Source organism: Anabrus simplex, chromosome 9, assembly GCF_040414725.1.
Source record: "Anabrus simplex isolate iqAnaSimp1 chromosome 9, ASM4041472v1, whole genome shotgun sequence".
NCBI lineage: Eukaryota > Metazoa > Arthropoda > Insecta > Orthoptera > Tettigoniidae > Anabrus > Anabrus simplex.
In genome coordinates, this window is record NC_090273.1 from 156,478,101 (window position 1) to 156,503,049 (window position 24,949).

At 38.0% G+C, this 24,949-nt stretch overlaps 1 protein-coding gene across 1 annotated transcript in view; it reads left to right on the top strand.

Annotated features, from left to right (window-relative positions):
* frtz (WD repeat-containing and planar cell polarity effector protein fritz) overlaps positions 1–24,949 on the top strand; it is a 137,554-nt gene that overhangs the window by 68,590 nt on the left and 44,015 nt on the right. Inside the window, exons 8-9 of the mRNA XM_067153590.2 lie at positions 842–1,113; positions 13,918–14,153. Of these exons, the coding sequence (XP_067009691.2) occupies positions 842–1,113; positions 13,918–14,153 (508 nt within the window). The remainder of the gene's footprint in view (positions 1–841; positions 1,114–13,917; positions 14,154–24,949) is intronic.

A 24,949-nucleotide genomic window follows, 5' to 3' on the forward strand; every position in this document is an offset into this window, starting at 1 on the left:
TGAAGCAAATAACATTATTGAATAAGAGTGACATATGCAGGCATTGTCAGGTAAGATTGTGGTGAGGGATGTTCTTTATTACTGGAGGTTGTACTGAATATTCTACATTTATTCGAAGAGAGAGTGAGTGTGCGTGTATCTGACATAGGCAAAAAAATGAGTGGTCGGCCATATCCATACAGTGTATGGTCTTATTTCATCTTAATAGACCTCCTTTTGTTTTCTTTGACTATTGATGATCTATGTCCATGTTCCATGTTTTTATGTTTATCTTTTTCTCCGTTTGTTTTTTTCTCCTTTCCTATCGCTCTTGTCTTCTGATGCTGACCTGTCATTGTGTTTATCCTATTTTGTGTCCCTGCTCATGTACATGTGACTTGATTTATCACTTGTTTGTTCATTTCTTTACTTATATGAATTGTTAGCTGTTGATGTTTGTTCTGTATTCCTTAACTTTTTAATCACCTATATTAATTCATCTTTACACCTAGTGGAGTGGCCGCCCGTGTTAACACGTTACAGCTATGGAGACAAGCTCTGCATCGGGATACTCGTCGGTTGTGCTGAGAATGGTTTCCTGGGGTTTCCCATTTTTCACTTCTCTCTCTTTCTGCTCTGTTCTGTTCGTTTTGATGTTCCTGTCGTGCTGTATGCAACTTGATTTGTTTCTTTACATTGCTTGTACGTTGTTATTTGTTTTCTTTGTCCTTCAGTTCGGTATCTATGTTATCCTTGTGAAAACGGAGACTAGTTTGTCAAGATATAATTCTTTTGACTGATGTTACTATCAGTAGTTGTATAATTCTGATGAACTGAATCTCTCTTCTTAATGTTGCTACAGATTTCGACTATGGTGTCTTGGCATCCAGATGGTGCATTGGTTATTGTTGCTAACGAACGGAGTCAGTTCCAATGTTTTGACATAGCTTTAGCCTGCGTTAAGAATCAACTAATCAGCGAAGATATGACTCCATCCAACCTTCTGGATCTTGCATCTTATTTTAAAAACCAGCCTACCCTCATTCAGATGGAATGGAATAAGAAGATTGAAGCATCTCACTATTCTGAAAGCTTTGCTCCCTGTGATGGACTGTTGTTGCTGCAGTTTGAAAGGTAAGTTACTACCCAACTTATAAGTAATAATAATAATAACTTAAATGTTTCCACCTTTTCAATACAATATATTCACAAGATTACAAAATTATACGGTACTAGTTTCGACCCATCTAGGGGTCATCATCAGCCGTATTGGAGCAAAGATCATTTGTGGCGAAATCCTAAGACAATATTATTTTAAAGAATAACAAGTGAAATGAGATGTTATGGTAATAGTTAATAATACAAGGAATATACATAATAAGAGGTTTTTAACAAAGAATAAAGTATAAATGGGGTGTTGTAAAAATTATAATCATGGAAATCAGTAAGTTCTTGTAATGAAATGAAATATGGCTTAGGAAGAGGGCTTAAGGTGGGGCTGAAGGGTGCGGGAGAAAGTGTAATTGTCTTGGAAAAGTACCTTTGATTAAATTTAGGATTGAGTTTAGGTTGGCTGCATTATTGTTTCTGAGGAAAGTGATAAATAGATCGAAGAGTATGTTGGGTTTCTCTGAGATTTCATTGAGATTGTGACTGGCATTAAAGTATTGGTCTAGGTGTATGTAGTAATTTTCCATTATGTTCAGTAAAGGGCCCTTGTTTGCTAATACGAGGATGTCCATGTCTTGTTCAATATTGGTGAAATTATGGTTATAATCTTGCATGTGTTGGCCGATGGCTGAAAACTTGTTGTATTTTATTGCGTTAGTGTGCTCGTGGTATCTGATAATGAAGTTTCTCCCGCAGCTTTATTTATTTCTTTTCCCACTCAAGAAGGTTAGCTTCTTTCTGCAGTTTTCCAATATGCCATCTAGACCATGCCTGAACAGGTGAGCAGCTCACGCTTACTGTTGCAGTGCTAGTAAGCTTCCATGCTCTGTAGCTATAGCACACATCTGCAGCCTACCTGGATTCTAACTCTTCACAGGGAGGGACAGTCCGCACGATAGTTTTGACTCTGCTCGGCACTTTGTTATTATTATTATTATTTTCCATTCAACTCAGTTACTTCGTCAAATGAAGTCCAAATCGGCGGGCTTAATTTCAAGTCAATACGGTGGTGTTTGAAGGTGGTGAAATGCGATAGCCTTGTGTTGTTAGATTTACTAAGACATAAAGGAAATCTTGCAGGACAAAACTCTGACACCGTGGTGTCTCCGAAAACCATAGAGATGTGTAATGTGATGTTCGTTTGTTTGCCCAACCCTTGTCCTGTTTCTCTACGGGGTCGGGTATGAGGAGATGAATCTGTTGTGGCGGGTTTTTATGACCGGATGCCCTTCCTGACGTCAGCCTCATCAAAGGAGTTAATGAGATGAAATGAATGGCGTGATATATGGTAGTAGGGAGGGAAAGGGTGAAATCCGGTGCTGGAATGTAGCCTACTCCTGTCAAATAGCACCAAGGATAATAATATTGTATAATCATCATCCTAGCCAAAAATATATATATATGTTTTTTTACAATTGGCATTACATCGCACCGTCACAGACAGGTCTTATGGCGACAATGGGATATGGAAGGGTTAGTAGTTAATAGGAAGTGACCATGGCCTTAATTAAGTACAGCTCCAGTATTTGCTTTATGTGAAAATAGGAAACCATGGAAAACCATCTTCAGGGTTGCCGATAGTGGGGTTCGAACCCACTATCTCCCGAATGCAAGTTCACAGCTTGTACCGCCGAAGCGAGTACAAGCTGTGAGCTGCGCTCCTCTATACGCATGGCCAAATTGCTCTGTTAAAAAATATATATATTATTCCAAAACACTGCAATTATTTTGTACAATATTATTTTCTACAAACCAAGCTATGAATTGTGTTAAGCCAGATAAACAAGGATTGGGTCAGTGCATTTGGAAGACTTGACTAGGAAGATGCGTAAGATTAAAGAAGGTTGTTGGAGATGCCGAGCTGCTGCATGGAAAGAGGATATTGTCTCTAAAAACCCAGAGTGTCATAAGCCCCAAAAATATAGTTTGACAGGAGAGACAAAAAACCTCTTCGTTCACAAAGTTTTATTTCTTCTTGCACATTATGCACTACAATTTTAAAAATTGTCCTACAAAATGATTTCTAAAAAAATGATTACATTTTTTCGTATATTATACTGTTAAAAGTGCATTTTATTTCACGAAATTGCACTTTAGGCAATTTGTCGGCTGTAAATTATAACATAACGTTATTATGATGTTGTTTACAATACAATGTTTGCAGTTCTTCGCACATGTGCAGTTTTATTTACGTCCCTTAAAACCTTAACTTTGTAAGATTACAGAGCAGTTTTAGGTTACTTCACATTAATTATTATGCATTATAACTGTTGTCTTTAGGTAACTTGAAAATACTGATACGAAATAATATATTATTTGATCTACAAGGTAATTAAGACAAATACCATATTTACTCGTGTATTATCTCCCATTGCGTATTAGACCCACCTTACCTTTTCGAGACGAAGATGAAAAAAAAAAATCTTGCGTACAAGACCCCCCCAACATAATTCGTCAGAGAAGAACAACGATTCTGCTTCGAAACGGGTACAAGCTTTATGCAGCTCTGATGACATCACGCAAATTTGTGAATAGTTTCGTCCGTACGACCCATGCAATAAAAACATGTGTTGAAGTCATGCGGTACATCTGTGTTTCATAGTTACGAAATGTCCGCCTCCGTAGCGTAAGCCCACTGCAGCTCTGGTGACGTTGCACAAATAGGTTTCATGTCCGACCTGCACAGTCATGTATATAGGTCTGTATTTTGTAGTTAAGAATGTTTACCAGTGTAATGGTTAGCACAATTAGCTGCCGTTATCAGGAGCCCGAGTTCGATTCCCGCTACCGAAATTGCCAGAGATTTACGAATGGCAGCAAGGTTGATTTGAGGTAAAAATGGTACAGGCAACTCCCTTCCACTGGGGCCTGTCTAAAAATGTGCTGCACCACCTTGGGATGAGGAAACGAGTTTACTTTAGTTAAGAAATATTCACGGTTGTTGCTAGGCCTATTAATATAGGCATGTAAGATAATTAACAAAGTGATCGTTTAATTTCTCGTAACTTGGGCCAATATAGGTTTAAAGCGTGATAGAAACAGTCCAATCACAATTGTTTTACTCGCCAATGTACCTAACAAATAATAATAATAATAATAATAATAATAATAATAATAATAATATTGATGTTCTAAGTCCCCACTTACTTTCAACAATTTTCGGCCATGCCAAACAAAACATACTAGGATGTGTGTTAATAAAAAATGGGAGGCAACAAACGTACAAAATTAAATATTATGATGATGAAACGCATTACCACCACACCTGTAGATATCCATAAATGTGGCAAAGTCTCCTGTTATTTTTTTTAATTTTTTCTGTTATCGAATTTTTGGCACTATCCAGGCGATAGCATACCTAACCTAAGCAATGCAGTCTCTCTTATCTCATTTACAGCTGTTCAGGTAAATCCTGATGTGATAAATGTAGAGAACAAGCATGAAATATACTTAAAAATGCTTCCAGTCACTATGTATTACATTCTAAAGTACAACTCATAACATACACTACTTATCAGCTGGTGGTTTGGCACGCTTTCAACAACACGGCTTTATTCAGAAGGAGTGGCTTCTGCTACATATACACCAGCTGGGTATATCAGAGTCCATCTACAGAAACCATTTGGGAATAGCTTCACACAGTTTGGACTCTATAGTCAGAAACAAAACTATTTTTAAAAGGTTAAAAAGACAGGATCTCAAATGCTCTCAGTCTCGATTGCAGTGCATGGCTGACAAAATGGCAGTGAAGATGACGTCACTTGAAATGACGACACGCCGGTAGTAGGGAAGTTAGCGCTTAAGACAATTAAAATGAAAATAGCAGTGAACAGGTTTACTGTGTGGTAGGCCTACTGCTCAACTGGCAGGGACAAGTGACTGGCCATTGAATTATTTTGTATCAATATTGCATAATATGATACCCTTATCCCTTTTCTCTACAGGATCGAGTTTGAAGTGAGACAAATCTTTGTAGAGATTTTTTACGACCATATGCCCTTCCTGACGTCGACCACATCATTAATGAGATGAAATGAATTACGTGATATGAATAAATAAAGCGGATTATATCTACTTTATATTTACGGTAGGCCTAAAAGTCGTGTTCACCATTTATTGACATTTTACATTTAGAAATACTGCCTTCGAACGGAAATAGCCAGTATAACTCAAATACATTCATAAGTTTGTTAAAGAACAGTGTAGAATGCTTACATGTACAATTTATAGCTCTTTATAGCCTAGAAGTCATGTGTTCACTGCTTAAATCTGAGGTTACCGTATATTGGAAACCCCCCCCCCCCCCCCCCTTTACTTTTTTTTTGGGTGTAAAACTGGGGAAATCGGGCTGATGACGTTAAATGTTAAGGCCCTTTAAACTACAAGCATCATCAAACTGGAGAAAAAAAGGCTCTAATACGTGAGTGAATACATAACTGATTACAGAGTAAAGTACCAACACTTAATTCAAGTTACGTATTAAAATCAGTGGACATTCAAATTGATGGACCTTGCATTTAGGTGTATTTCTTGAATGAAGTTAAGCTTCTTCAGCTGTCTCTGGTAGAGTGTCTTCAACATTTGATTCTCTGGGGATCATCATGGATCTTTCCAAATCTCCAAACTTCTTTTTTTTTTTTTTCCTTTGCTAGTGGCTTTACGTCGCACCGACACAGATAGGTCTTATGGCGACGATGGGAGAGAAATGTTCTAGGAGTTGGAAGGAAGCGGCCATGGCCTTAATGAAGGTACACCCCTGCATTTGCCTGGTGTGAAAATGGGAAACCACGGAAAACCATCTTCAGGGCTGCCGACAGTGGGATTCGAACCCACTATCTCTGGGATGCAAGCTCACACCTGCACGCCCCTAACCGAATGACCAACTCGCCCGGTCTCCGAACTTCTGTTCTTAGGAAAGCGTTCAGGGTATATTCTTGATCTGTACAACAATTGCTGACGTACATTTGGTTTGGTAGTTTCCAGTGCTGATGAAGGTTGACCTGAGCCCTTTATTATCCAAATTAATGACTATTTCATTGGAATTTTTTCTAATTACCTCTGTTTTTACGTCTGGTTCTTTGAATGCTGCTCCATCAACAGTAGTGGAAGGGATGATTGAGCAATCAATTTTCCTGTCTTCAAAGTCAGTGTGATGAAGAATAGTAACTTCCTCTAAGATCTTGCCAGATTAAAAACAGTCCGCCATTGTGAAGGATGATTCTCTTTTGTATGAATGTATCAGTTGTTGAATGAGTTGAATCTGCAGGCGTTTATGTGTGACCTGTCAACAGGAATGTCAGTTTTATTTGTATGTTTTGAGATCCTTCAAGGAACTTACGGATCATGGCTAACATCTGATAGTTCTTATTTTGACCGGGACAGCTATTACAGCAGAGAAAATAATGGTTTATATTTGGAATACGCCTTTTCACCATGGTTAAATACTTAAACATGGCTGAGCAAATTTCATTTACTCATCTATTGCCCTGTGTTTCATCTTGTGTAGCAGAATCAATCCTGAGTGATACTTTCATACACAGTAAAATAAACAGCAATTTTGCAAGAGAGAGAGAGAGATAAAAGCATGCTTTCGCCACAGGGTGTGTTGAGCACATTTTGTAAGTCAAAAGAAGCACACAGGAAATTACAAAGGCGGATGAAATAAAAACAGGAATTTGAATGTACCACTGCTGTTAGTAATAATTCTGAGGTGGGGCTTTGTCAGGGTGTCAATGGGGGTGTATGGAGAAAGGGTTTGCGCGCGCGAATGGTGGTGGAGAGCTGGACCGCTTCAGTACGCCATGAGTGAGCAAGAGGTGCACACGCCTGTTGTGCAACACATCATTATCAAATTTCTCGCTAAAGGGCATGAAACCATCTGAAATTTTTGTATGGCTCCATGCACAGTTTGGGGAAGAAACACTTTTGCAGGCTCCAGTGTATGAGTGGGCTAAAAAATTTGTGTCAGGAAGAGAAGCTGTGGAAAATGAACCTCATGAAAGGAGACCGCAGACAAGTATCACTGCAGACAACATTGTTGCCATTCATGACATTATTGGTGAAGATTGGCGAATAAAAATTTTGCAGATTCTTTTAGCCATAGGAATAAATTACGGAAGTGTTCGAACCATCATTCGAGATTAACCCCATTTCAGAAAATTGTCTGTCAGGTGGGTTCCTCCTCTCCTCAACCAGGGACAATAAATTTTACGCCAGGAAGTTTGTCAGAGAATCCTGCGTTGGTACGAGGAGGATGGAGAGGATTTCTTGCATCATATTGCGACTTGGAATGAAACTTGGGTGCATCATTACTCCCCAGAGTCAAAGCAAGCATGGAGTGGCAGCGAAGAGACGAAAGAGGTCCGGTCAAGACCAAAACACGCCCATCTGTTGGAAAGGTGCTTACAACAATTTTCTGGGACTCTGCGGCCGTTTTACTGGTGGGTTTTCTTCATGAACAAAGGACAATTAATGCAGCCTATTAATGTCACATTTTGGATGAAGCAAAAGCTGTGTATCGCAACAAGCGACGCCGGCAACCGATCCGAAACATCATTCTTCTCCATGACAATGTAAGGCCGTGTACTGCAGCTTTAATGCAGGAAAAACTGGAGGAAATTCACTGGACACCTCTGGAAGACTCTCCTTACAGTCCAGATTTATTGCCCTGCGACTACCATTTGTTTGGACCACTCAGATAAGACCTAGGAGGACAGCGGTTCGATGATGATGCAAGTGTAGAAGAGTTTGTGTGCAACTGGCTCCGCACACATCCCTCTTATACTTAAAAGGTATGGTCAAATGTTCCACCTTTACAATACTAAAAAAAAATTAATTTTTATTTAATTATTTAAATAACATTTAAAAAATAATGGAATTTGTTTCATCTATCTTGTAGACATCATCAGCCGAAAAGTTTTAAGATTAAGCACAAAGGACTAGGACAAAAACACATTCAAAATAATTCGGACTCTTGAATGCGCCAGTTAAAATGTTGGAGAATATGTTGGAATGTTCTGAGCACAACAATTAAATACTGTTAAAAGTGAAAATTAAAATATTGTACACATGAGATGGTTCAAAATAGAGTCCTTAACGTGATGATGCTGTGTTGACATTCAGTTTACTGATGCATCGGTAGAAACTTGGTGATATGGAGCACAATGTTTAGTTCTAGTAGAATGAAGACGATTGATAAACATATGTTAAACATGAGTGAGGGTTACAGTAAAATGGTATTAAGTTTGTCTTGTTGGCGTGATGATATTACAATTTGTGATAAAAAAGTAGGCGGAATATCTGATCGTGATTTCATAATTGGAATGTTCAGTGGAGTGCCGTTCTCACCTACCCAGAATGGCTAGCTCAGCATGTATGGATGTTTATGTTTGACTTTGTGCTTAATCTTAAAACTTTTCAGTTGATGATGTCTACAAGATAGATGAAACATGTTCCGTTACTTTTTAAATGTTATTTAAATAATTAAATTTTTTAAATTTAGTATTGTAAAGGTGGAACATTTGACCATACCTTTTAAGTATACGTGGGGCAATACAGGCTTTATAATGAAAATCATGTTATGCACATCCCTCTTCTTTCTATCAGGATGGCATCAAAAACTTACCACTCCGATGGAGAGAATGTGTAATATAATAGAGTTTGAGGGATCTTCCACCATTCAACATGTCCCTCAAACTCTATTATATTAGTTATGCGTCAACACGGAAATGAAAATCATAACGTACGATACGGAGAGAATGTGTATTGAAGGCAGGAAACTATGTAGAAAATGATCTCTAAATGTGTATATTTTTTTGGTCGATGCAATAAATTTTAAAAAATAATTTTCGTTTATATTTGATCTGCCCTCATATCTTGCTTCACTTTTTGATTATTTAATAAGTTGGTTTTGCAATCTTCTTTAAGCTTCTAGTGAGCTTCATATTCTGAATTGTTTTCGTCAAGTTTGTCTTCATCCCATCATCACCATAAGACCTATCTATGTTCGTGCAACGTAAAGCAACTTGTTGAATTGAGTTTATCTTCACCTAAATACTTGACTTATCATAATTCCCGTTAGGCAGGAGGTTGCTTACAATAGACAATTCAGCTGCCGTGTTTATAAAATGGTGCATACGATAAATGCATAAGGCAGTTACAATCATTTTAATGTCCTCTTATGATATTTTGCTGGTAAGAAAAAAGACGTAAGGTGATGATGACATTCATTTTTCAATTTTTGAGATGTTTGCAGGCATGTTATGCTTACAATACTTTGCCAGTGTGTGCAGACCACCTTTTTGGGTATATTTTTATTTTAACCTCATTTTGCAACAAAGTGGTACTTAACGACACTGGCTTTCTGGAGGCGATATGTTGAGAGGTAGGCAGACAGCTTGCTCTCAGCCTGCTCGTGAGTGTTCCTGCTCACTGTTGCTGCAGTAGCACAGGCCTGACCTAGACATTGTGATGTAATTTTATTGCAGAATGAATGAAGTTTTTGAATCTGCTGAAATCGAGGCATTCAGTTAGGTGATTGCTGAACCTGTCCAATTAGGCTACTTCTTGGAGATGATCTTGCACACATCCAAAGTTGGATCTGATAGCAAATCTCTGAAGTGCTGATCTTTTTGAATTTGAAGAGAGTGTGGTTGAAGTTAGAAGGAAAATAAAAGTATACTTCTTGATTTTTCTTGTCTTATTCTTTACACACTTTATGAAGTTGTTTTATTATTATTATTATTATTATTATTATTATTATTATTATTATTATTATTATTATTATTATTATTATTATTATTATTATTATTATTATTGTTGTTGTTGTTATTGTTGTTGTTATTATTATTATTATTATTATTATTATTATTATCATCATCATCATCGTCGTCGTCGTCATCATCATCATCATCATCATCATCATTTGGCGTAAAATTACAACATGCATTTTTCCTGAAAAGTCAAATAGGGTAAATTGGATACGTGGGTTTGAAGTACCGACACTGAAAAATATTCTTCCCGTTACGAGCTGACAGTACAACCTGAAGCAAAATCAATTTGAACTAATAAAAGTACAATTCATGTAAGGATATAATTATAATAATGACATACTGACAAAAAAGAAAAGTCTTACCTTTCATAAGCTACCATCTTCAAAATTGCTACCAGTACTGCAGGAAGAATTGCTGCTACTGCTATCACTGCTCACATTTAATCACCTTTGAAGAAATCATATCCCAAGCGTGCAATATCCACTCACAAAGGAGTTCCACAGGTGGTTTCCGATTCTTGCCTGTTGGAGTAAGTTCGGGCACACTTTCCGCCATCCAGCATTGATGGAGTTTTCGCACATTGTCTTTGAATGGTTTATTTATCGAAACATCCAAGGGTTGAAGTATCGATATCAGTCCACCAGGAATCACTGCCAAATCTATTTTCGTGGTTTCCAATAATTTCTTAGGTCTTACGACAGGTGGCCACGCAAACTGTCCAATACAAGAATGGCTGGGAATCAAAGGAAGCACCCTGCTCGATTTCCCCAAACCGCTCATATCCAATCTTGTACGAGTGACGTGTCCATCTCCCCTTTACCTTGGATACAAACATGGATCCCTCGCGGAATTTTTTTTTCCTTTAGGCATTGTTTTTAACTTCAGAAAAACGTAAGGTGCAGACTTTCTGCCAGCAGCTGTTACAGCAAGCATTACAGTATATCGTTTTGTTTTGCTTCCCTTTCTGATCTATTCTTCAACTTTGTGGCATATCGAAACTGATTGGCATCTGTTCTGCGTTTCCTATTTGGGAGAGCAAATATTCCTTCACTTTACAACCATAGTTTATCATTTTCATTATCTCTCTTGATTTCCCAGTTTTATATCAAAAAACGACTTTGTTAAAACTCCCAGTTAATCAGCACTATAGGTAAGACATAAATTGTTAATGTACCTCATTGGCAGTAGTACTAGTTTTGGTCAGTATCTGACCATCCTCAGCTAAAAAAAAAAAAACACACATTACATATAAACAATGATGTGACAAACAATATCAATATCTTAGAAGTCTATGTACTGTATATGATAATGACATCACTAATGCACACCAGCTATTAAACACATTAACTTCTGTACACAAGTCCATCAAGTTTACATTGGAACCAGAAACTTACGAGAAAATAAACTATTTAGACATCACAATCAGTAGGAATGATGACAACCTCTCTTACAAAGTATACGACAGCCCACTCAGACGTCACACACTATTGATGAGTCCAACCAACCATACACACAAAGTAGCAGGGCCGAATACAATGATACACAGAGCTATTTCCTTACCAATGAGCACAATGGATTTCAATGAAGAGATACAAATCATTAAACAAATCATGAAGGAAAATAACCACCCTCTGGGCACAGTAGATAAACTATTAAATAAACATAAGAAAAATACCCAGGAAACCATCAAACATGGCAGGGAAAACCAAGTGGTTCTCAAATACGTTAACAAGAAAATGAATGAAAACCTACAATCTGTTTTCCAGTCTTTGACCGGGTCAGGGATGTAATGAATGAACCAGATATAGGCTATTATTACAATGGGGTCACCACTCCCAAGGTGATATTAGTGACTGATAAATGATATGAAATGATAATGGAGAGTGTTGCTGGAATGAAAGATGACAGGGAAAACCGGAGTACCCGGAGAAAAACCTGTCCTGCCTCCGCTTTGTCCAGCACAAATCTCACATGGAGTGACCGGGATTTGAACCACGGTATCCAGCGTGAGAGGCCGATGCGCTGCCATTTGAGCCACGGAAGCTCACGATAACAAGAACACATGCAAAATAGCTAATATTTTCAAAAAACAAGGTCTAAAAGTTGCCTTTAGAATGAACAGCACACTGCAGACACACATCAGAAAGTGCAACCTAAACAAAAACAAAAAAAAAAACCTTTCTCCAAGTCAGGACTCATGTGCCAAGAACATAACTGTAATGCCACATATATTGGCTAAACAAAATGTAATTTCCACACAGGATGCAAAGAACACAAAAACATGATCGGGTATAATCAGCATTCAGCCTTCAGAGAGCACATATACAACAGTTCACACTGTTTCACAGACATCAACACAGATCTAAAAATTTTACGCATCGAAAATAAAAGTAAATCTTTGAATATTAAGAAAGCAGTCAAAATCTACATTGGAAGAAGAAAAAAAAAAAAGCTAACAAAACCAACCTAAATGACCATACAGTTTAAAAATTCCCCCTCTTCGCTTTACTTGCATAACAGCTGGTCAACACTTACTCTTTAAATTAGCATTTAATAGCCTTTAGAGTATGGTTTATTATAAAAATAGTGTCTAATAGATACTCTCTATTTCAGTTCCATACTTTATTTAACCCAAAATCATTAACTTACATTTATCCGTAATACATAAAATACATTATAACATGAAGAAGGTTAATAACCTTCTCTCCCCTCTCCAGTAACTCCCCTGTGGGTGAGGGCAGTATAATAACACCCACGGTATCCCCTGCCTGTCGTAAGAGGTGACTAATAGGGGCCCAGGGGCTCTGAACTTTGGAGCGTGGGTTGGTGACCACGGGGCCCGTACCTGAGTCCTGACATTGCTTCCACGTACTTGTGCCAGGCTCCTCACTTTCATCTATCCTATCCGACCTCCCTTGGTCAACTCTTGTTCTTTTCCAACCCCGACGGTATTATGTATGGAGGCCTAGGGAGTCTTTCATTTTCATGCCCTTCGTGGCCCTTGTCTTCCTTTGGGCGATATCTTCATTTCTCGAAGTGTCGGATACCTTCCATTTTTTCCTTCTGATTAGTTTTATATAGAGGATGGTTGCCTAGTTGTACTTCCTCTTAAAACAATAATCATCACCACCACCACCACCACCTCCACCACCTCTCCAGTAGACGAAGGAAGGTTCCACAATGCTCCCCTCACTCAGCCCCTACTTCCCCATCCCCTCTCCATGGTACAGTATCAAGATTATAACATGGAGAGGGAATTAATCTGGTCTCCCCTCTCCAATAGGAAGGATCTACAACATTCTACTCGCTCCTCCCGTTTCCCCTCCCCTCTCTGCATAACTGTATGTTATGCCCAAAATTTTCCACTAGCCTCTCCATGACCACAGTCCTGAAATAGTGTTTGGAGACAACAGACTAAGCTTCGGCAGTCTACATAAGTACCAATGTTTTTCATTATGTAAATACGGTGAGGCTGAATACTTATAAGATCATTATTTGTTAATACTTGTTCATATTATCACCTAACTCTATCATAGACAAGTTTATGCAACGTAAACAATACGGTACATATACATGCATGATTTAAGTGATTTGATAGAATCTGAGGATGTTCTTTGGAACAAAACATGTCATTCTTTGTATAATAGTGTGTTTTTACAGGTATGTTTATAGTGTTATAATTTATATTGAAATTTTTGTGTGTTTGACAGACTGGAAAGTCACATTTTACTAAGTCGGCACTAGAAAGTATGGCTTCCTTAACCAAAAAGAAGAAAGGAAAAAAAAAAAAAAAAAAAAAAAAAAAAAAAACAAAAAAAAAAAACGCTCTTCAGTATATTTTGATTTCAGAATTAAAACTATCACATCCTCACACATGGCCTGATCTTAAAATATCTGTTATGACCTATTCTACAGAGTTCCTTATTTCTTCCTTGACATAATAACAATGCATGCGTGCCAAAATTTTAATAAACCTGCATTTGTTCCTTGTATTCAGGGGTCCTCTTGCTGTTGTGCGTCTGGTTGGTGGAGGTGGGTTGAAAGGAGACCCACATTATAATGGACTTAGTGCAGATGTGTTAGTGTCGCAGTACCTGTCTTTCAATCAAGTAGACCGTGCCATTAATGTTCTGCTCAGCCTTAACTGGGATTCCTATGGGTTTATGTGCCTGGCTTGTCTTAACCGAATCGCCAATCATCTTTTCCGACAACCTCTTACGCCAGAAAGAGAAGGTTAGTATGAATATTCAGCAACTGTTTTGTTCTATAAGTGTGTGGTGGAAAAATCTCTTTTCTTACTTCCTACAGTATATCTACTGAATGAAACAAGAAATATATTAACAGTATATGACGACCTGCTTGAATGCTGAAACCAGTAAAATCAGCTTGTGTATAACTGTTCAAAAGAAGTAAATTGAAATTGAAAAGAAATATACACAGAGATGAGTTTGAAATCATCAATGTGCAGGCTACTTGCAACACATGTATATTACCAGTTTTAACACTACCTGGCCCGGCTGTGTGCACAACTCCTGTGTTTGGAACAAATACTACACTTACTAGATTAAATAAAGAAAAAGAGAATTATGCCATATTCATATTTAATAATAATAAACTATATCAAATCACTAATCTTTTCAAGAGACAAAATATCAATATTGCATTTAAAACCAATGAAACTAACTCCAAAATATTTTTCAGTAGCCATGCTGTTAACACTACAAACAAATTCCTAAATTCAGGAGTATATAAATTGAAATGCATAAATTGTGATGCAAGCTACGGATACCAGACCAGTAGAAGTTTCCTAAATATATATCAAGAACATTACAATGCCCAAAAATATGACAGATTTTCAGCAATGAGTCAAGTATGGACTGACTAGACTTTCATTTACGTCAATAAACCAAGGTATGAAAATTTTACACCATACTAACGAAAGTAAATGATTAAATATTTACATTGAAATAGATTTAAAAATACAGTAAAACCTTGTTAAGATGTTGCTGCAGGGGACAACAAAAATGAACGTGTTAAGCGAGAAAACTTACTACTTAATATATGAATCAAAACTATCCAACAGGGATATGGAAACACTAGATACGATTTTTTCCAACATGAAGGCATTTTACGTTGTGTATTCACGGGTACAGTGAAAACTACAACCTGTGACAATAAAGTTCATTGAATTAAGTCAGAAGGGTCGATCCAGCAACACAGGCGATACGCAACGCTGCACCTGCATAGCAGCAGGTTTTGACTACCTGCTCCCAATGTTGTTCAATTGAGCATTGTGTGTGTGCCGTGTAAGACCTGTTTGACACAGTGTGTGTTTAGTGCGTTGGTTCTGAACTGCGAACAGGAACATGAACGACCAAAAGATCAATGTACAGTTTTGTTTTAAGCTTGGCAAGACACCGAAAGAAACACATGCGATGCTGGTACGTGTTTATGAAGATCAAGCATTGTCCTTGAAGTGTGTGTACGAGTGGTTCACCCGTTTTCGAGGAGGACGGGAAAGTGTTTCTGACAACCCCCGTAGCAGAAGACCAGCGATCGCCGTCAGTGACGAAAACATTGAGAAGGTGAGGAAATTCATCACGAATAATCAGCGATTAACTGTGCGCTTGATAGTGGATGAACCGTAAATCAGTGCCACAAGTCGTTACCCAGAATTTAGGGAAGAAGGAAACGTGTTCTCGTTTTGTGCCACATTACTTGACTGACCATCAGAAGCAGGCACATTTAGAGGCTTCACAGGATTTTGTCGAAACAGCGGATGTGACACCAAATTTCTTAAACTGTATTGTCACTGAGGATGAAACTTGGTGTCTCAGGTACGACCCTGAAACAAAACGGCAAAGCATGGAATGGCGTTCTCCAGGATCCCCTCGTTGGAAAAAGGTCAGAGTCGAAAAGTCGCGCATCAAAACTATGCTTATCACCTTTTTCGATAGTCAAGGCATTATCCACAAGGAATTTCTACCTGAGGGAACGACGTTGAATGCTGCACGGTACATTGAAATTGTGACCCGTTTCATGAAATGTCTACACAGGGTACGTATGACCTCAGTACGCACAACAAGGTTTATGGTTTTTTGTCCATGACAACGCTCGCCCACACACAGCCAATGTCGTCAAACAGGTCATGGTAAAAGAGGGGCTGGTGCAACTTGAACTTCCCCCATACTCACCAGATCTCAATCCTCCAGACTTCTTCCTGTTCCCATGACTCAAACTCGCTTTGAAAGGAAAGAGATTTGACGATATTCCTGACATCCAACGATACGTGATAAGGCTTTTGAACACCATCCCAAAGGAAGGCTTGCAAAGTTTCCAGGACATGTATCGCCGATCTCAGCAGTGCATAACTATGGGAGGGGACTATTTCGAAGGACAGTAAGGTCACTGCCGTGCATTGTTCATCTATGTTGATATTACAGGACTGTTCACTGAACTTTATTGTCACAGGTTGTATATCTACCATTTTTAAAGATGAGAGGAAAGTATGAAAAGGTGTGAAAAACACGAGAGAACAAATATGAAAACCTTTTCTGCTGGAACTTATAAAATAACAAGTGCACTGAACGGTGTGGGGGAAAACAAAACAAAAAAGAAACAAATATGAAAACATATGCACTGGGGCCAATAAAAATATCCAAGTATTATTGCAGATCACACTCTTTCTAAAACAAATGTTAGTAGAAACCTTTTTATTTTGGAGCAGTGGGTTATAAAACATTATTTTCTGCTCACACTCTTAGACAATGAATTAGAGGTTATATTCGACCAAGTGCGACTGTGACAGAGCAGAATGACTTTGGCCGCCATTTTGAAAAACTTTGACCAAGTCGAATCGATCGAGTCAAAACTCGAATGTGCGAATTCAACATTTGCGACCTCTGCGCGCTTAAGGATGCGGATGCCAGTCCACTTTCTGAAAGATTTTAATGTTGTCTTCATTCATCATCATCATCATCATCGTGTTGTCTTAATTATAAAGAAATTTCACTTCTTCTGTATCCATATCTAGGCTATCACAAGACAAATTTGCACCACGCTAGTCAATTTCACATGATTATGTTCCTAAGCCAGATATAGGCTACAGTATCACGCAAAAAGAGCTTCACTGTACCACTCAACACAAAATAAATTTCTAACTTCTGAATGGAATACAAGCACAAATAGGCTCACTTTTTCCGTAATCACGCAACTGTAGCCATGGCTCTTATCCGAGTTGTAAATCACATTTCTTTCATAAAGGATGACAAATAAAATTTTCGGGGCTAGGAAAAATGTGATCGTAGTAAGTGGTAATGGAGAAAATTTGTGACACGTTAAGTGAGGTATTTTTATATAGATGATGAGAATAGGAACTTTGAATTTACGACTGCTAAGCGGGAAAACATGTTAATGAGGAACGCACTAACGAGGTTTCACTGTAATCCCAACTTTATATTCTTCTAGAAGCAATCTGTAATTATAATTTCAATCCGAACATAACTTGATTTCCTTCACCCTCAACCTGTTACTCATTTTCTCTCCTCCATTAACTCCTTTCCTTACCCCCACCACATCTCCTGTCCCCTCCTATTGTGCCAGACCCCCTTCCCCTCCCGACACACTCTGCGAGTCTTATATGTTTCACTTTAGTTCGGTCTGTGCTCTGCAGTAGCATACACACATTTTATTATACGACACTCCACCAGCCCGCAAGTTGAGTAGACATTTACTACACCTCCCCATAATACCACAATATACAACGAATCTTTCAGAAAATAGTAAGTTAGACACAAACTTACAAAGTACATAATATAGGCCTTTTGTTTGGAAGCTGTTTGAAGACAAAGAATACTCAATACAATGAATATTAGTTGAAAAAGAAACAGTTTGAAAAGAACTTGACATAATAAGATGATTTATGAAATTAAAATCTACAAAAACATTTAAAAAATTATAAGAAATAACTTGAGAAATTAATTTCTACAAAATATAAACATGATTCAGAAACAAAGACTCGAAAGGACAGGAATAAGACTAATTATTAATTCACCCTAGTCTGAGTTACACTGAACTACAAATGTCATTTTCAAGTTCTGGAAAGTGAAGAATGTGCAGTTGTCTGCCAACTATTTTTTTATACCTCGAAAAGCTGCGTTGAAAAGCTGATGTGATTGGAGCATACTTGAAGTGGGGAAGATCGTTAAATATTCCTTATTCCCATCCATGGAGTAGTTTTTACCACAGAATTCAAATTCGAGACGACCCTGAATGCAAGACAACACCCACTTTTTTCTTCAAAAAATTAATCAGGTTTAAAAAAGTGCTTTATAAAATCATGTGAATGCTTTTACCTTAAATCGAGGTTTCAATAGAAAGCCCACCTTTTTCAGAGATCTTTGCCTGTATTAACATAAATTGTACCATCATACGTTATTTACACACTGACAGCAATAAAATAAGGAGATATCTACCCTACACACTGCACTGTAGTTACGGTTTGTGCTTCATTTTGACAGATTCGTGTCGGTGAATGCAAAGATTGTTCTTATAACATTATACATGATTTTTCATAAAAGTCGGGAAAGATACAAAACTTGCACAAAAACCATTAAAATAACAGCAATCAGTTTGTTTAAACATTTTTGCGGATGTTTTCCAAGCAGCGGCTTACTCATTAGCACATATTTTTCTAATTCCAATAGTATGAACATGCAGATTCCATTTAATTCTTAAAAATCATAATAGCATCACTCCAGAGGCTAGTGGCAAACATTCCCATTTTCTTACGTCAAACTGTGTCACTTAATCTAGGTTTACCTATAACGTATTATGAAAACATATTTCATGCTCCCTGTTAGAATAATGATCGACATTTTCACTATAAATTTACATGGGAACAGCCTTTCTGAAATTTAACAAGACGTAAAAGTACATAACCTAACCTCTGAAATAAGTTATGCATACTGCTGTAGAGAAGTATCACATTCTTATTTTATTTCAGTACATAGTATTGAAATTAAGCAATCGTTTACTTCAGCCTTAATTTCTAAGGAGTAAACAACTGCTAGCATTGCACTTATTGTGAAAATATATTATCCTGATGTTAGAGGAGACCTCATGCTCGGTGAAGAGCGACTCGCTTGGGCGTAGTAAGGAATCGATATGGTAAATGATCAGTCGCATTCTATATAAACGATGGAATAGAGTGTACGAATACTGATAACAGATTGAAACTAACACGCCCGAATTTGTCTTTAATAATGGATGAATCAGTAAAAGGGTTCTTATTGTAACCGAAGGATATTACACAGATTAATATAGGAATTTTCAAAGGTTATAATAACATTGTCATTAAAACGGGGGATTCTCTTCTGTTACAGTGGCCACAGTCAGATGTGTATCTGAGTCCGACATCTCACTTTAGCCCTAAGTGCCCGTGCTCTAAATTCCTCTTCTGCCTTGAATTATCCTTAGCAAGCTTATGACATCTTTTTCATAGGTTGCTAATGTCCCATAACCAAAATGAATAGAAATAAATATTTGAGAATTTTAACATTTCCTTAACGCCAAATGTGAGTTTTGCCTTATTGTGAATAACGTTAAATCAAATATAAAATTATATTGCTCTTGTGGAATAATTTTCGGGACTGGAAATTTCTTCCATTAAATGCGGGTTTACATTAAATCGAAGCCACGCAAAATTGCTTCCTCCATGATTTATTGCGACGCTGATATCAATATAGTCACTTGAATCACTCACGGATATATCACTTTCATCGCCAGATTCAAAATTTTCATCACTTCCATGGTCACTAACATCAAAATCAGCTGAAACAGATGCAAGAATTGCAGTTTCGGTCAGACTGTGTGCCACCATGTTGCTTCACCGCGACTGCTTTCCATTGTCGAGAAAACGGAGCATTTTGCCTAGCAAAGGGAAACTAAACCACTCCTATTTGGTTTCTTTCAGTTTCCGAAAGGGACCAGCACTTACCAAATGAAGTACAAAGGCGCTGGCATACCAGGTAACCTAGCAACGAGTGGCAAAAGATTGTGTCAACTCAGGGTCGACACATGAGCGATAACGCTAAGCGACGGATGTCAACCTCAGGTCGACACATGAGTGGAAAGGGTTAAATGCAATAGCTCTAGCAATTTCACCACGAGTCTTGTTAATATCAGATTCCAGCTGCTTAAATAGTGAAATTGCCTCACCTTTCTTTCTTAATGAAGTGATAGTCATCAACAACAAAGCGAAATTTGACTTAATAAATGCCAAACTGCCCTTCATGTTTGGTTCAGAGAGCATACCGTATAATCTCGAGTACCACCCACACTGTTATTTCAAAAATATCACTTCCAAAATTGGGTGCGGGTCTTATTTAATATTTTGGGAAATTTATCTTTCTGAATGCGCGTAAATCAGGCATCTCCGCCGGCGCGGCAACAACAAGGCTCTCTCCGCTCTCAGTATACGCTACTTCTGTGCTTGGCGCCAGTCTCACGCACGTTCTCGGAGTATCAGCATGAATTCCACAAAGCGCTGGCGATCTTTTACTGCGAGTGAGAAACTGAAAGTACTTCAGGAAGCCGAAATCATTGGAAATCGTGCCGCCGGTAGGAAGTACGATATTGACGAGTTGTGTATTTGCGATTGGAGAAAGAAGAAAAATGTGCTATTAACATTTAGTGGTGATCGTAAAGCTTTTCGTGGACTGAGTGTACAGTTTCCAGAAATTGAAAAATAAACTTTATAAATATGTGACAGAAAGGCGGGAATTGGGATATGGTGTGTCAACCGAAATGTGTCAGCTAAAGGCATTAGAGATCGCAAAGGATCTTTCAATGGAAGGGTTTAAAGGCAAACCGAGGATGGGTTTGTAATTTTTATAAAAGAAATGGGTTGAGCGTATGAAGGCATACCTCAATTTCACAGCGTCTTCCTGGTGCTTACGATGAGAAGTTATTGTCATTTCAGTGTCACACAATTCGGTTGCGGAAGGAAAATGCATATTTGCTTTCCCAAATTGGCAATGCAGATCAGATGCCAGTGGACAGGACTGTGAATTTTAAGGGTGCGAAAAGTGTTAACGTTAGAACAGGTGGTAATGAAAAACAGCGGTGTACGGTAATGTTGTGTATTCTCTCTGACGGAACCAAATTGCCACCGTACATTGTTCTCAAGCGAAAGACGCTTCCTGAAAATCTACCCGCTGGTGTTATTGTCAGGTCTCAGAACTCCGGCTGGATAGAGTGTTCACTTTTGGAAGACTGGATAAAGTGCGTCTGGCAACGTCGCTCTGGTTCATTATTGGGACAAAAGAGCTTGCTTGTTCTCGTCAGTTACCGCGGCCACACAACAGACGCTGTGAAGAAACATATCAAGGATGGGAAAACCGACCTAGCAGTCATTCCGGGCGGGATGACGTCTATGCTACAGCCGCTGAATGTCTACGTGAACCATCCATTTAAAGTAGCCTAGAAACAGCTCTATATAGAATGGATGGCAGCTGATAATCACACACTGATGCCAACTGGTCGCGTTCAGCGCCCAAAAGTTCAGCTGCTGTGTTCGTGGATTTTGACGGCATGGAATCGTATCCCTGGAGACCTCATACGGAAGAGATTCAGGAAATGTAGCATTTCTAATACTATGGATGGCAGCGATGACAACATTTTGTGGGAAGGTGATGGCGATGAAAGTTCCGTAATTGGTACTGATGATGATGATGATGATGATGATGATGAATGAACACATTGGATATCATTCTGGAAATGTTTGTTTACTTTTATTTGTATTTTCTAATCATTTGATATGTGTTAGTAAAGATTGTAAATCATTTTGACTTCACTTTTTAAAAAAAATTTTGTTCTTTCAAAATAAGGGTGCAGGTCTTATTCGGTGGCGGGTGGTATTCGAACTTATACGGTATCTTGAGCAATGTGTATTGAAGCAGCTTCTTCACAGTCAAAACCCTGTATTTTATTTCTTAGTACCTGGAAATGTTCACAATGATACAAGCATGCATTTAACCAAGTACCCAAGCGTGTGATTATAGGCTGTGGTGGTAATGCAATGTTTGGAGCTTCTGCTTTGAATTGTGTAACTCCTGAGGGGCTTTTAAGAAAACCTTTTTGACGTTCTCCACAAGCCTGTCTACGTTGGGATAATTTGCTCGCACTACTTCACAAACCTTATGTAACCATACGCCAAGCACGTGACGTGTAGCATTTTAGAGTAAAGTGCCTTCAATGAATTACCTGCTCGCACCGTATATGGTGCTCTGCCACTTAAAAATAAAAGCGCATTATCATGTTTTATGCTATCAGACCACAGAAGAAACATAGCACTGTCCAACAATTTGGATAGCATCAAGTAGTTGGCCTCTTGTTAAACTTCGGCGGTCAATAAAAATATATTGCCGGGTCTGTCCAGTTCCAATATTGGAACCCCACAGCATCAGTTGTTTCACTGATAGAAACCCACAGCTTCTTCCCACAAGTTTCTTCATGGGTCTATGGTAAATAATTCTTATGTAAAGTTGACTTGTCTAGTATTTGGTTTGTGTGTTTTTCCAAAAATTCATGTATTTTGGATTAGAGAGTTTAAATAGAGGAATATTTGCTGACGTTAACATATCGCTTAATTCCTTATTAAACTGTGAGGACTTGGTGGATGTCAAAGCAGCAGTAGGTGGCAAGCATTGAACTGCAGCTTTCTGTGATGAACACTCGAGAGCATACACATGCTTCTTGCGACCAATATGCTGCGTCACAGTAAACAGTCTTTGAGCCAATACTTTGGCTTAGCATAGCTTACAATATAATATGCGTCCATCAGTAAAAAACATATTATCTCCAAACTCTGCTACTATTTGTCTTAAATGAACTGACACATGTGGTTTAATTTTGGGTATTTTAAAATGGTACTCCGCTCATGGGTGCGAAACGATTGCTCGACTCACCTCATCACCGCACCACAGATATTTTAGGCCTGTACTTGTGCAGTCATCTACTGTAACCTTCTGTGCCGACAGTTACTGTGTTAGCAAAATAATATTATATTAAAATGTTTTATTTCAATGTTTGTATGACTACTAGATAAGGCTTTCAGATGTAATTTCATAAAAAAATATGGTAACGTGACAAACAGAACAAAATGACCTAAAGAGACAAAATTTGCCAAAATATGACAGCAATTCTCCAAAATCAAAGAAAATACTCTTAAAATATAAAAACTCAAAAATGCAAATAATGCAAAATATAAAGGATATTGTACCAGGAAAAGTTGTGGGCAAAGGGCATGAGTAGGACCTCAGGGAGTGGAACTGGGTTTTGGAGCCGATACAGAGAAGGATAGTCTCGCAGAGCGAATAATAGATGGTAAATAATTTTTTTTTTTCAAAACAATTTATTAATTTCTCACCCTGCGGTATGATTGTTGACTCAAAATTTATATTGAAATTAAATGTTGAAAATAATCTTCTTGAAAAAAAAAATGGCATAAATATCATTGGTTTCAAAGTCTTTCATATGTGTGAATTTCCACCTAAAGTCTTTTTAAACCTAAGCACACTTTTATAATGGTAAATGGATATGAGAAATTATTAAAAGTTTTCAGTTCTCAGTTCGTCAATCTCGTTATACAACACACTTGAAATCCTACAGTCTTTCTACGAGAAATGAAATTGAAATTAAATTTATCACTTTTGAGAAATTATGGAAATTGTTCACACGCGACACTGAAGTTTCACTGTTCAAAATAAATGAAAAAGTTTAGTCAGTTTGTTACTCACTTATGACAAGAACTGTTGTTACCAAATGTCGAAAGATGGACATCTGGAATGTTCCATGTAGAATCAGGATCGGCGATGTTGACGTTCCCGATGAGGTGATGACAGCTGGAACTGTTGAGTTTCGCACACGAAAATTCATTTAGTGCGACTGGTTATCACTTACACTGTTGAACACTATTTATGGCGTATGAAGAATCACAGTCCTTTCTGTACTAAATACTATTTACAGTCGTTATTGAAACGTTCTTAATCACACAGTTCACACTTGAAGAAGGAAAAAAAAAAAAAAAAAGAAAGCAAGTCGATAAGCACAGTCTGTGAACACAGTCATTAAGTTAGATTTTCTGCTAATCCTGTTATATTAACTCAGAAAAGTTCTTACTTTTTCATTCAAAATATTGATGTGACGTGAATAAAGACATATAATGCAATACTCGAGAGAAAAAAATAAGTTCTGGTGATTCTTAAGTATTAGGCTCTGTAGAAGTTTAATGTTACTTGACGTTGCCTAAGTCCACACGTAATGAAATAGTTAATATTTGTACTCCAATAAGTTCACTCGTGTTACAGTCTTAAATGTCTTTTTAGGATTATATTGTAATCGCGACGCGACATACTAACTGCAGTGCGACGTCCTTTATCGGCGATAGAATTTCGCGTTCTGGAGATACGACGAAAGTACTTCTACCGTGACTGCGCGAACATACTATACGCGGGCCGGTCTCTTCACTATCTCACTCACACAGTTGTCTGTTTGTCCTTGTACGGTACTGTACTGTACTGTACTGGTTTGCGGGCTATCTGGCCTTGACATATATAGATACCAGCGCAGGGAGGGGTGGCAGCTCTCTCTCGGCCATGTGACCGTAATTACGTAATTTCGTTGAGACTTTAAATTGTTATAACTCAACAACCGTTTGATGAATTAATTTGAAATTTACAGGGATTAACTTTTATGATGTTTGCTATAATTCAGCGTTTGTCCCGTTGAAATTGGTTAAGGTGTTAAAAAGCTGTTAAAAGAAAAATTCTTTCGAGAAATATCTCTAGGGGAGGTGAGCTTCGAGCGACAGGTGACGTCACTTGACTCCGCCTAGCGGACTCGTAGGGTCTGGCACATACTGGAACATTCTTTACATGGATGTTCGTACGTCGGTCGGATCTTTAATGCTGGAAATAACATTTCTTTCAATTAATATGGACCAGGACCTAGGCCTTCCTGGTACATCT